The following is a 12,807-nucleotide window of genomic DNA, read 5'->3' on the forward strand; positions in this document are numbered from 1 at the left end:
TTTGTGAAATAAACGGAGAAGAAAGAAAGTTATTCCTAGGTATCGGTTTCCACAACATCATTGGTCATATTGATTCAATGAACATAGCAGATAATAAAAGAAATGAATGGAAAAGTAGGCAATACAGCTTACGCACAAATAACTTTCACATCAAGATGCCTGTGTTTACAACAAGCATATCATGTTATCTAGAGAACACAGTATCGCTGTACATACTTGTACGTTCCATACTAGATTGTGCAACAGTCTAAGATTACATGTATCATGTTTTGGCTTCCTGAACACTTGCCTTTGACTTATGAAGACAAGGCAGACAAAAGTGCAATACACAAAATCAAACTTAAACTCAGTTCTATTCAGTAAGAGTAATGCACATGAACCTTCAGCATCATCTAATACACTCTGGACCTAAAAAGTGAAAGAAAAGGTAGTCTGAAAAAAACACTTTCTAAAGTCAAGATATGAAATTTTAGTGCAGGAACTGAAAATTCTAAAACAAATAAACAAATTACAGAAACTATCAAAAAAATCGCTGCTGTCTGACACTGCTGTTTTTGTTTTATAACTTAAATGGACTTACCCAGCTGAATTCTCTAAATCTAAGAGTGAAGTGATAAAATGGCGTCTTCCGGAAATGAAACCTTCAGTTGATGTCTACAAGTGGCTTTTTTTTCTAAAAACCCTTCCTCTTCATGTGAAAACCACAAGAGACGGCGAAAAGAGCGATTCTATAGTCAGATGCTGAGCTTCAGGATGTGACCTCAGTGGAGTTGCTCCATCTTCAAACTTCTTCTTAGTGGTACACTTACCATGTGCCAACCGATGAATCCACATTCATAATGAGCTTAGTTTCAAGATGAAAAAACTGCTATGGGTTATGAAGGAACCAAATAATATATAGTCACTGAAACAAATCAAAGGTTCTTTAGGACTAAATGACGTGTCGTTTCCTGCAGGCTGCTTTGAAAGCAAATATAACCAAATTTTCAATACAACTACTACTGCAGATATAACTAATTTCTCTCCTCAACTTCTAGGAGAAATCACATGTACAGAAAGTCCCAAAGACTTAATCACTGTGAGTTTATAACAATAGTGTATTACAATTTCTCAGTTATAGGGCACTAAGCATAGGCTAGTTTAAACCTAAGTGTCAGTACTTTTTTTTTCAATTAATTTAGTCTTAGTATGAATCTGCTAAATTTTCCTGTGTTATCATCTCACTTATTAAGCACCAATGCACAACGGAGGATTTACATGCCCCTGAGTACTGAATGTTGGCACTTGAAAAAAAGACAGTTTTCTTATAATTATTTATTTGTCCCTGTTTGTGCAAATGCTGAAAGATGTGCTGCCCCTCTTGATCACTGTCAATCTGGAGGTGTCTGGCTGACTGATCAGTGTGAGAACATAGCAAAACGGTTGTTTTTCACTACACAGGCATCTTGTCAGTCAGTGGCAACAGCCTTCAGGAGCATACAAGAAAGAAAGGCTAGATCAGCTTCAGACAGCAATACCAGTGAGGTCATGGAGCAGACTGGTGCCTCAGTGTCTTGTTTTCGTATAATTATATTCTTTGTATTTTCCTTTATTTCAAGCCATTGTGCTATTATTGTGTAGTTAAAAGACTATCTTAAAGAGCTTGCATTTATCTATTGTCTTTAAAATTGTTTTTATTCTGACCTTCAATATGAACATCAAGATATTTCATGACCACTTATCATCTTTATTCATTTATTGAGACTTTTGTTTGTGCAATTTGTTTCTCTTTAGTTCTGTTTTAATAACAGAAAAGTTTTTAGTCTTCAGCTGACTGATTTTCCTGCTTTGTGCCTCAGAATCTGTTCGAGCTCATGTGTTCACATTCAGGAATATAGCATCATGGGTAAACTGCTTCTTATCTAATGGAAACACCCCCCACTAAAATCCTTTTTTGAGTTATTAATTAGTCTTTATAATCTTCACCATCATGGTCACAAGGTGTCACTGTTGCACGGTGTAATAAAGCCTATTCAGTCTCCAATTCCCAATCAATATCTGAATTGGTATCTGAGTTATACCACCAGCATGACTTTAAATGTCTAAATTATTTTACATTTGATGTTTTCTATTCTATTCTTGTGAATTTCAAGGTAAGCAAAACCCATATCATTTATGTACTGTAAATGTATATCTATAGAAGTTTCAATATTGAGTGCAGCTAACAAACAACAATATTCATAATTGCTAAGACTTATATAGCACTTTTCTGGACACTCCACTCAAAGCTCTTTACAGATAATGGGGACTCCCCTCCACCACCACCAATGTGCAGCCCCACCTGGATGATGTGACGGCAGCCATAGTGCGCCAGAACGCTCACCACACATCAGCTATCAGTGGGGATGAGAACAGACTGATGAAGCCAATTCATAGATGGAGATTATTAGGAGCCTATGATTGGTAAGGGCCAATGGGAAATTTGGCCAGGATGCCAAGGTTACATCCCTACTCTTTTTGAGAAACACCCTGGGATTTCTAATGACCACAGAGAGTCAGGACCTAAGATTTACGTCTCATCCGAATGATGGCGCCTTTTTACAGTATAGTGTCCCCGTCAGGGTGAGCTTCCCCTGCTGGTTCCACTAACACCTCTTCCAGCAGCAACCTTAGTTTTTCCCAGGAGGTCTCCCATCCAGGTACTGACCAGCAGCTCATACCTGCTGAGCTTCAGTGGGTTGCCAGTTGTGAGTTGCAGGGTGATACAAAACTAAAGATTTTGAAAAGGATTATCAGTGGAAGCAGAAAATATAACATCCATCGTGCTTTGCTGTGTACTCACCATTTGTAGTGAGAAAGACCCAGACGCAGCTGAGCTCTGACGCTGATGAAACTGCCCGGTGCCATAACATCCACTAAAATGCTTCCTTATTTCTGCTGATGAATGCCTGTAAAATAATGTGCAGTTAATATACAGACGTAACGTAGATAAATAAATGTTTTGTAGTATTTCTATACTGACTCTGGCAGAAGGGTCAACAGAAAAAAAACAAGGCAACCTTTGACTGCGATCCTTAAAGATAACCATCATTATATCCTGAAATCACACCTTTGCTAGAAAACAGATTCAAAGGAGAGGGAGCAGATTTTCTTAAAAAGTTACTTAAATCAAAGACTGCCGTTCATAATGAGAGGTATTTTGGCTAGTGGTATTTTGCTCATTTTAATATCTGCACAACTCAGTCATGTCCCACACGTGCTTATTCCGTAACGCTATAAGCCATCAGGTCATAAGTTGGAGTGGACTCCTCTTTGGAGCTGTCAAAACTGTTGTATGACATAATAAAAATGTTCATCGTTAATTTTTTTAACAAACACTACGGAAGATAAGACCGTAAACAAGAACAGGAAGAAAGATGTAGTGTTATATCATAAATCCTAGCAACCAAGGCAACTGCTGAGCAAAGCAGACAGCCTTTATGACAAGGCGCCATCTTGGATGAGTAAACACCGCAGACCACGGCTTAATCAGAGCTGTAATCCAGCATCATTAAGTTGCTCACCAGTAATATTTATCGTCAGCTAGGGGTTTGTAATAATACCAGAGCAAAATGTGATAAGGGATAAGTACATAAGAATACAGAAAGTGACTGGAATTTACTTCACAACACAACAGAAGCACTTTGCTGTTTATTCTTTAAATGAAGCACAAAATCGTTCAGACAGCACAATGGAGAGCACAGAAAAGTTACCAGGGCAGCACGGCTAGAGAAGAAAGACACAGGAAAGAGCCTTGCCTCAGTTCCTGTTTCTTTGAACGGCTTTCTTTAGACATTTAATTTTAATTCCTGTCTTGAGAGTGGACAAAGGGCTTTACATTGGAGCTCAACTTCACATGAGAGCTGAGTACATTCACAAGAAAACATGGTGCATTAGATATCCAGAATCAGACCATCACACAGGCCCACAGAATCTCCTCTCCACAGAGCTACATTGTCTGCAGTCATTTACTGCAGCTCCAGATGATTCCAAGTGGGTCAGTGTCAAAGAGATCCTCAACATCAGAGCCTTTCTGTTTGAGGTCTTAATGATCTATCGCTTCCTTCTCATGAGATATAGCCAATGCCAATCACAAATCCATCAGTCTAGATTTTGTTTTACTATGGTGACCATTAGTAATATTTGGCAAAAGTTTAAACTAGCTTTGAGATCTCTTGACTCTCTCAGTGCCAAATTACACAATCAAACTGGGCAAAATGCCCTGCTCCCCACAGCACTTTATTTAAAGCTACAAAATGATTGGCAAGGCTTTCATTGAATATTGCTGCATAATGGCTTCAAAATCCCTTCATACCTGCTATACAAGATGTTATTATTACATGAATACCTCTTTTTAGTGACATCTGAAAATGACATAATGTGTGCATAGAAGGTCATGACATTTGTTTTAGCATCATTTACAGTGCTTGGTACAACGTGCTGCTAATACTAATGCCATGACCTCTTACGCACACGTTAAATGCACACATTTGCAGATGTCACTAAAAAGCATTATACATGTTAAGAAGCCTCATGTATGTTATTATAATGTCTTGTGTAGCAAGTATGAAAAGATTATGAAGCCAGTATACAGCAAAATTCAAACACAGTATTCCCAAATAATTCATATTTTTCATTGGGTTTATAGTATCATGGGCTTCAATTCTTTTCTTTAGATGCTGTGGTAGAGGGATACCTAGACTTTGCCTTCAAAAAAAGGGGAAGGGGACCAAATTCCCAACCAGATCCAGAAAGGGATCAGTGGTAGATTGGCCGGCAGGGTAAGGGACTGAGAAGCAAAAGCAGAAATAATTGTTCCTCGCTTTTTAATAGCATTTTGTATCTCGAGTTGGGACCTACACCCCTTTCCACAGAAGAGCGGTGAGCCACTACTGCACCGCCTGAATGAAGGGGTAAAGAGGCGACCAGCCCAAAGCATCAGGATAATACCCCTACTCTTACACAAACTGCCAAGGTACCTGAGCTGTACGCAGGGCTGTGGACGCTGGATCAGGGGGCTGTGTATTCAAACCCCAGAGTGCTGCCGATGGTCCCTTGAGCAGGGTACAGTACTCCTCTTAGGCTGTCATATAGACAGGCACACTCTGGGAGGATCCTTGCAGACAAGAACTGAACAAGAACTCAGCTGAACACTTTTATTATCGTAGGCCTCTCTTCTAGTTGCACCGCGCAGAATTCGAATGATCAGGGAGCAATGTTTTCTGGATATCCAATCACTTACTGATATATTGACAATCTTGTCACTTACAAAATGGGCTAGAGGGGTGAGTTGTTTCAGTGTACAAGCTGCACAACAAGTTGTGGGGGTTCGTTCCAAAGATGCGCTGTAATGACGCTCAATGTCTGAACACTGTGGGTGAAGGGATTCTGTGGATTCTTGTGGATGGTTAGCAGTTAAGTAATATCTCCAATATAAGATTGCAACTCATTAGTCATATGATGAGTCTGACATGCCACTATGTTTCATCAGACAATCAGCTCTTTCTTTCAGTTTCACAACACTTTCAGAATTGAGACATTAAACTGATAACCATGAAAAATGGAATACACCCTATAAATGGGTTATCTCTTTTTGTCTGTTAATGCTGCAGACAAGATCAAGGTAGATGGCATGATATCTCTTGATATTTCTGCAGTAAAACCTGGTCTTACATAACTTACATGAGAACTGAAATGCATACTCATTTAAATGGCTGACTTTTTTTTTTAAATAACCACTTTGGGTTCTAACACTGTCTTATTCCGCACAAATTGTTCATAGAGAATTTGTTCTGCAAATGTTTTTTGAGCTATTTAAGTTAGCAGAGTAAGTAATTAGAAGGTGTGTAAAAATGCTGCTGTGCTGGAAAGTATACACCCATTGAGCTAACACTGCCTTCTATAAAAACACAAGCAAACACTAATCCTTACAGCAGAGAGTGACTGTTCTACTGTACTTCCGCACAAAATCAAAACTATAAAGAATAAAGAAACATTTTGTTCTGCTTTTACTTCATTTAAATCTTTTCAAGGACCAAGCCATGAATGGAAAATGTGCACATTTGTAATTAAAAGTATATACTTTGTGAACACAATCAGGTTGTTATCTCCACCAGAAATAATATCTGTCATCCCTTTTACTATTAAGATAACTTATTAAGGTCTTCTTGTGAACACTGATGAAGAGGATAAACTGAAACCAGCCGAAAAGTGTGCATGACCCAAGAGGAAATGCAGACATATTGTAACCTAAACTTTCTTAAGGCTGTTTCCTGCTGTGCTGCTCCTGCTCTACAGGAACCTGGGCAGCGGATGACACAGAAGCTCCCCTTCTGCCCCCCTCACCTCTTGACTTTGTGTCATAACTCCAGAAAACAACCCAAGAAAAAAGTATTTATATTTTAAATATTTTTTCAAAACTGAATTAACTTATCGAGAGTGCCTCAAAAGTCTCGTTGAGCTCAATAATAATATTATGAAGGCATTGTAACAGATAAGGGTGGCTCAGTGACGCCTTGGTTAGCGTTGCTCCTTCATAGCACTGGGGCCCTGGGTCCAATTACTGAGGTGCACTCTGGACACAGTTTATATGATCTCCCCAGTTTGTGTGGGTTTCCTCCTATAGTCCAAAGACATACTGGTGTACAGAAAAATGGTGTGAGGGTGGGCAACTCTGTGTTTGTATCTGTGTGTGTGCTGCAAAGGACTAGCGTCCCATCCAAGGTGTGTCCTGCCCTGTGCCCGTTGCTTGCTGGGATAGGCTTCAGCTTCCCCAGTACCCTGAATTGGATGAAGCAGTTTGAAAATGGATGGACAAAAGTAAAAAGGTAAAAGGCTTTTCTCCAGAAGATGGACTAAGTGACGATTATGCTAAAAAAGTGTGAGCAGCTAAACAACTGAAGAGACCACTTCCAAACTTCCAAAAATTGGTTCTACACAGTCCAAAAAACAACACCAACTGACCAATCCCCTCAACACAGGGCTCTCAGAGCCCTTCGGAGAAGCAGGTAAGTGACATCACTAGACATTAACAGGTCTAGTTTACACTGTAAGCCCTGCAATACCTTACTTCAATAACGGCACAGCAGAAATGCAGCAATGCTCTTTGCACATTACTGCACCTCTCAGCACACTCTCACGTTTGATAGGTTCACGGTCAACAGGATTTCAACTCTCCACTTCACTCCATCCCTCCCCCATCCCAGCCTTTATCTTACGAGCTTAGAATTTCCCATTCCTGCCAGTCAGGGATCTCCTGCCTTTGCAAGCACCTATCAGGAAACTGCACACCTCAATCTCATAGCTCCCACATCAGTGCGGACAATAAGTTAGAACCTATAGTATGAAATACATAAAACTATTTTCTTTCTAGTACCATTGTCGATTCCTTTGGAGAACAAACACTGAAAACTGAAAAAGTAGATGGATATCATTACCTTTTACAACAAATTATGACATCTGGGCCTACAGTAAAATTTGTAAACTGTATTGGCTGTTGTCCCAAAACTTTTGAAGGGGTTTTGAGGTCCTGTTGAAGAACGACACATCGTTTGACATTCGTTAGGATGAAATATGGGCAGTTTTGAGTTGCTTTTATCACCTCCATTGTTTTTCCTTCCTCAATATAATATGAAAATGAGATGACTTCTCTCAAAAAAAAAAAAACAACAGCTAAAAAAGAGGATGCCTGGTTGTTTCAGGAATTAGATTTTGCATGTGACCTTGTGGTGACTTCCAGATTTTTCATGATTTCAGTCTCCAGTCAGGAAAGAGAGGGCTTGTGACAGTAGGCCTCACCTAAGCTAGTGAGCTTTCCAGTGTGTAAATACGCTTATATTGCACTGTGTGTAAACATACTGTGGAAAAGAAACCTGGGTCAACCTTTGTTCTTGTAATCTGAAGAAAAAATACTACTACTTGCCAGAAGTCCGCAAGCCTATTACTGAAATGCAGGAGTCCCCTGTCTTCTCTAAAATAATAATTTAAAAGCAACTAGCTAACAAGGACCTGACCTATTTCGCAATTTCATTAAGTTTAAGGTTTTATAGTTTGATAAAATAAGTTAAACAATGGGAGTCCTCATTACCTGTAAAGCGCTTTGAGGAAGCGTAAGGAATTATTATTATTATTATTATTATTATTAAATCCCAATACTTAAATTTTGAAAAACGCATATACTGTGAGGTATTAAAAATGCAATAAAAGAAGTATTGGAACCAATACCGTAGCATTGTTAATGCCTCTTGGTACACAACACCCTCAGCGGTAAAAGTGGGATTTCGCACTGAGCTTGTCTCCCTGCAAGACAGCCCACATGCAAAGCAATGCCACCACAGCACTACAAGGCCAACGACAAAGCCAGTCCCTTCGGCAAAGCACTTGGGACTGCAGGCAGCGCTTAGCAAAAACAAGTCTCTACAAACTGTGGGATATCAGAACTACTGTCATGACCTTTACATTTTAAAGAAGGCTTAGTCATAATAAAGCATGTCATCAGAATGTTTTATTACATCAATGATGCACTATGGCATTGATGAAGTTGAATATTATTATCATGAATTGTATTGGTAGTCCTTGTTTTGAAATTTGTCTTTCAGGCACACATTTTATTGTGCCTGCAAATGTATTCTACATTGAATTTCTTTTGGAAGGTTTATCTAAACGGTCATACTGCATTTCTACTAGAACTGCAGTTGATCCTCTGAGCCATAGAGGGCTAGCCACCTCTTCTCAGTCCACCGGACTGAACAGAGGCTGGACCACTCTCCTGATGTAGCTGTGCCATTGGTGACAGGGAGTAAACACAATCACTGTTCGCTCCCTATTCTCGTCAAAAATCTGCGCACGAGGCTCAGTGGCGCAATGACTGAAGTTCTAAATCAGCAAACCCATGGTTCCAGTCATTTCCGAGCTTAAGAACCTTAAAGGGGTCCGTTTATCAAACGGTGTTATAAGAATTTAAAACAGTCATTTCTAAGGTTTAGAACACTTCTTCTTTCATCACAATGATTAGCACCAAACAGTCTTCTATGACAATCAAATGGTGGTCTCTCTATTTGTGTGATGTAAGTAATTCTGAGCAATAATACCTTTTAAAATGTAAATGCATAACAACAATTACTTGTACATTAACCAGTTGTCAATCTTCTCATCTTCAGTGTTTTTAGCATCTCATTTTGAAATTGTGGAGCACTTTTACTGTCTCCATACTGCATTTTCAATTGTCACTGGTTTGATATGATTCTTTCTATAACCATCTCACTAAACTAGACAGTCCTGTTTACAGCTATAGTCAAACATTAGTGCACCTGTTAAGAAACTCTGGAATTCCCAGTGAATTTCAGGGAACCCAGTTGTGCCCATAGGTTCATTTTTGCTACGTTTTCTTGTCTGCTAATGACTATTGTATAATAGAATTCTTCACATTCTTCATTTTAATAGGGATGCAAGTTCATTCTGGTCAAGATCATGTACAAATAACTGAACACTGAAAAAAAAAATAACCTCAGCATTATCAGGTTTGCAAGCTGCTTTATGGAGCCTCCTCATACTGAAATATACTGTAATATTGCATCTCAAAAGACACCACATAGTGGAAGGGAATGAGTAACAACTCTCTAAACACATTAAAACCTGGATAAAAAAGTTTTTAAATAATATGTCGCTTATCTTACAATAACGTTTATGTGTGTCATTGAAGGTCATGATGAAATATTAAAAATCTTGCTGGTATTATTTGAATTATATCCTCTTAGGATAATTGCATAACAACACAAGGTTTAAAAAGATCATTTTCACTTTCTGAATTTTTTTAATATTAGGAATTCCTAAGTTTCATAGTAAGGAACATTCCACCTGATTTTGTCCTGTATCAAATAAATTATTCAGAGTTTCAAGAAGACTACAGAATCCTTTAGAACGTTTCATAAGTTTAATAGGTTTATGAAAACCTAATAAGATGGTTATACTGTTCTGTGTATATATACTGTATACTGTATCTGTAGATTAAAGAAAAGTATCTGAAAAGTAGTCAGGTTTTCAAGTATCCATGAAAGGTCTCATGCACAATTTCACTGTTCAACAAAAAACTAAAAAACAAGATATTCCACACCAGTCATTGTATTTATTTTGACAAGTGAATTGCTTAACATCTCCTCTGGATTTGAAAACTGATGGAAACTGCATAATTGAAGACTGCAGGACATGTACAGTATAGAAGCTCCTCACAGTCTTTCAAGAGACTTGTTGAATTTTAGCATCTGTTTTTTATTAAGAGCCTTTCAGTCTCTTGGCAGCAGCTCCTTGAGCAGGTGTGAAAATTAGATTCAGTATCAAAGTCAGTGATGGGCCTCATAATGTGAAGAAGAAAAAGTAATGAATAAAGTTCACTGATGTTCATTCTACTAAATGATGAGGTCACAGAATTAGACAAACTGCATATTGGTGTACTGCACTGTAGTACTGTATCATTTTCCTCTAAGGCAAAATTTAGAGTGAGCTACAGCCTTAAATCTGCTACATAATCAGTGTCTTAAAATTGATTCATGTTAGTTCTAGAATTTACTTGCTTTCATTTAGGAGAAGAATGTTAACAGGTTCTAAGATGGGATGTTTCTTAGTGTTTTTCCAGACTCTTTCATAACACACAGGCATGTAACTTAACCTGAAGATATTGTGTTAAAACTTTTTTACTGCCTTAGTGGACAAGTAACTCCACTGGGTACATTGTCATTAGATATAGGTTTAAGGCATTCTCATCATAACACAGCCTTATCATTACACACCTCAAATCACCTGTTTTTTTTCATGATAAGCTAACCTCCGTGAAACTTCATGCATAACTTTCCTTGTACAGCAAAATGTTCATGCATACTGTTTGCAGCCATGTGTTAATCTTTACTTTGCTTGGAATTACTTAAAAATAGCCTGTGTGCAGAAATGAAAAGAAATACCCAGTCTCCCAAAACTCATAGCTTCTTCACCTACTCAATTTACCAGGCATTAAATTCAACATTTGTGAAAGTTCATTGGCTTTTTAAGTCCTTTCCTCCTCGGCTATTCTCCTTTCAAAGCAAACTTTCAACGTAAAAAACCTTTGCCTCCTAAAATGTGAAATGACAATTTCACCTGCATTTCTCATCCAATATAAATAATATGTATAATATATAATAAGATGGCTACTCTGTCAGCCAGTATTTTACATTTATATATATTTTTTTAAACTGTAAATACCCAAATACCTTTCCAACAAGCCTCATACAGAAAAGAAAAGGCCTGGCAGAGTATATAGACTTTTAAATTCTATGCATGGTTATGTGTTAATAATGACCATTACTTCACTTCTTTCTACTTAGTAATGGATTTTTTTTAGTAATGAGGTCCTTCTCATCAGAAACAACGTTATCCTGTCTCAAAGTGTGATCCTGTCATGTGCTGGTGACGTTTAAAGAAGTGAAAGTCTAATGGCACCAAGAATGGGTGTACAACAGTTCAAAATCATACGGCGTGAAAGTATCAGTGACTCCCTGACCAGTGTAGCAAGGAACTAAGCCAGTGGAAACATATTTGGTACAAAAAAAAGTCACAAAAAAAGAATCTAAAATAAAAATGTAAACAGTTCCAATGACACACCTTTCCTGTCAGGCCTGATATTTTTTTAAAGTCCCTTAAATAAGCAATAGAAATCAATTCAATTAGTCTTCTTTAAATATCTCAGGCATATAAATGACAGATAAATATGCTCAGAAATGCTTAAGGCTTACTTAAGTCCTCTGCGGGCTTTACCTAAAGTAGCCAGGAGACAGTGATGAGGAGAGCAGATAGCCCCCAAGCACAAGATTTTGGAGACACAGCAGAATTGCTCATTTTGATTACTGTGCCATTTGTTTATAACCTAGCAAAGTTAAGCAAAATACTCATACTTCAATGTATATGTCAATATTTCCGTATCTGTTAAAAGCTTGCGTTAGTATGCAGACATCTACTTTAGGTTATACGAAACAATGAAGACTGACAACGTCAGCATATCTGTTGTATCAGTAGATTAGTTTACAGTGGCTGTGATGAGCACTAGTACCAAATCTTCATGGGAAAAATAAAAAAGTGAAAGTAGGATTGGAGTGTGTGCTGTTATTGGTACATCTCTTTTTACTGCAAGGTAGCTGCTCCAGGAGCAGGGATACTTACAAGGCTCACTATCAATAAATAGAATAAAGATTAGAAACCACCTGTAACATGTTTGCACCAATATCATATGACAAGCTTCACGAAGGAAAAGTAGAACAATATTATCAATCCAAACCAAAGTGATTGACAGATGCTGTCCAGATCCACTCAATAATAACCTCATGGGCCTTTCTGACTGGTTCATCCAATGAAGGCGCTGGCTCGAACGCAGGCAGAGCTATGAACACGGGTTCGAGTCGGGACACGTCACGTGACCGGCACCAGGATTCCCCACCGGCAGAGGCACACAGATGGGGGAGCGATGCCAAGGGTAGTCTGGGACAAGTTGGCCAGGCCTCTCTCAGTCTCAGCTGAGACACAGTGAGGAGCCGTTGGTAAGGGACACACCTTTTCACCAACCAGCTCTCAGCCTCCAGGACAGAGCAGTGTGTCTGTGGCGTGTTCGAAGATGGGTGGCTAGAAGATGGGAGGCTCGGATGAATCGGTTTACACTCCCCATTCTCCCTGTGTCACTGTGGTCACGAGGCTCAGCGCTATGAGCCGAGAAGGAAAAACCCAACTTGCTGTTCTAACCTGGGTGAGTTATCAAACATAACCGGTGAT

General features: G+C 38.7%; 1 protein-coding gene across 2 annotated transcripts in view; it reads right to left on the bottom strand.

Moving 5' to 3' along the window:
- Positions 1 to 12,807, bottom strand: part of dock8 (dedicator of cytokinesis 8) — an 83,308-nt gene that overhangs the window by 61,412 nt on the left and 9,089 nt on the right. The window contains exon 2 of one of the 2 annotated variants that reach the window (XM_006626867.3): positions 2,822 to 2,927. In XM_006626867.3, coding sequence (XP_006626930.2) covers positions 2,822 to 2,927 — 106 coding nt within the window. Of the gene's footprint in view, positions 1 to 580; positions 681 to 2,821; positions 2,928 to 12,807 lie in introns of those variants that run through there. The other variant, XM_015367848.2, reaches the window with a different exon arrangement.

Source organism: Lepisosteus oculatus, chromosome 3 (assembly GCF_040954835.1).
Source record: "Lepisosteus oculatus isolate fLepOcu1 chromosome 3, fLepOcu1.hap2, whole genome shotgun sequence".
Lineage (NCBI taxonomy): Eukaryota > Metazoa > Chordata > Actinopteri > Semionotiformes > Lepisosteidae > Lepisosteus > Lepisosteus oculatus.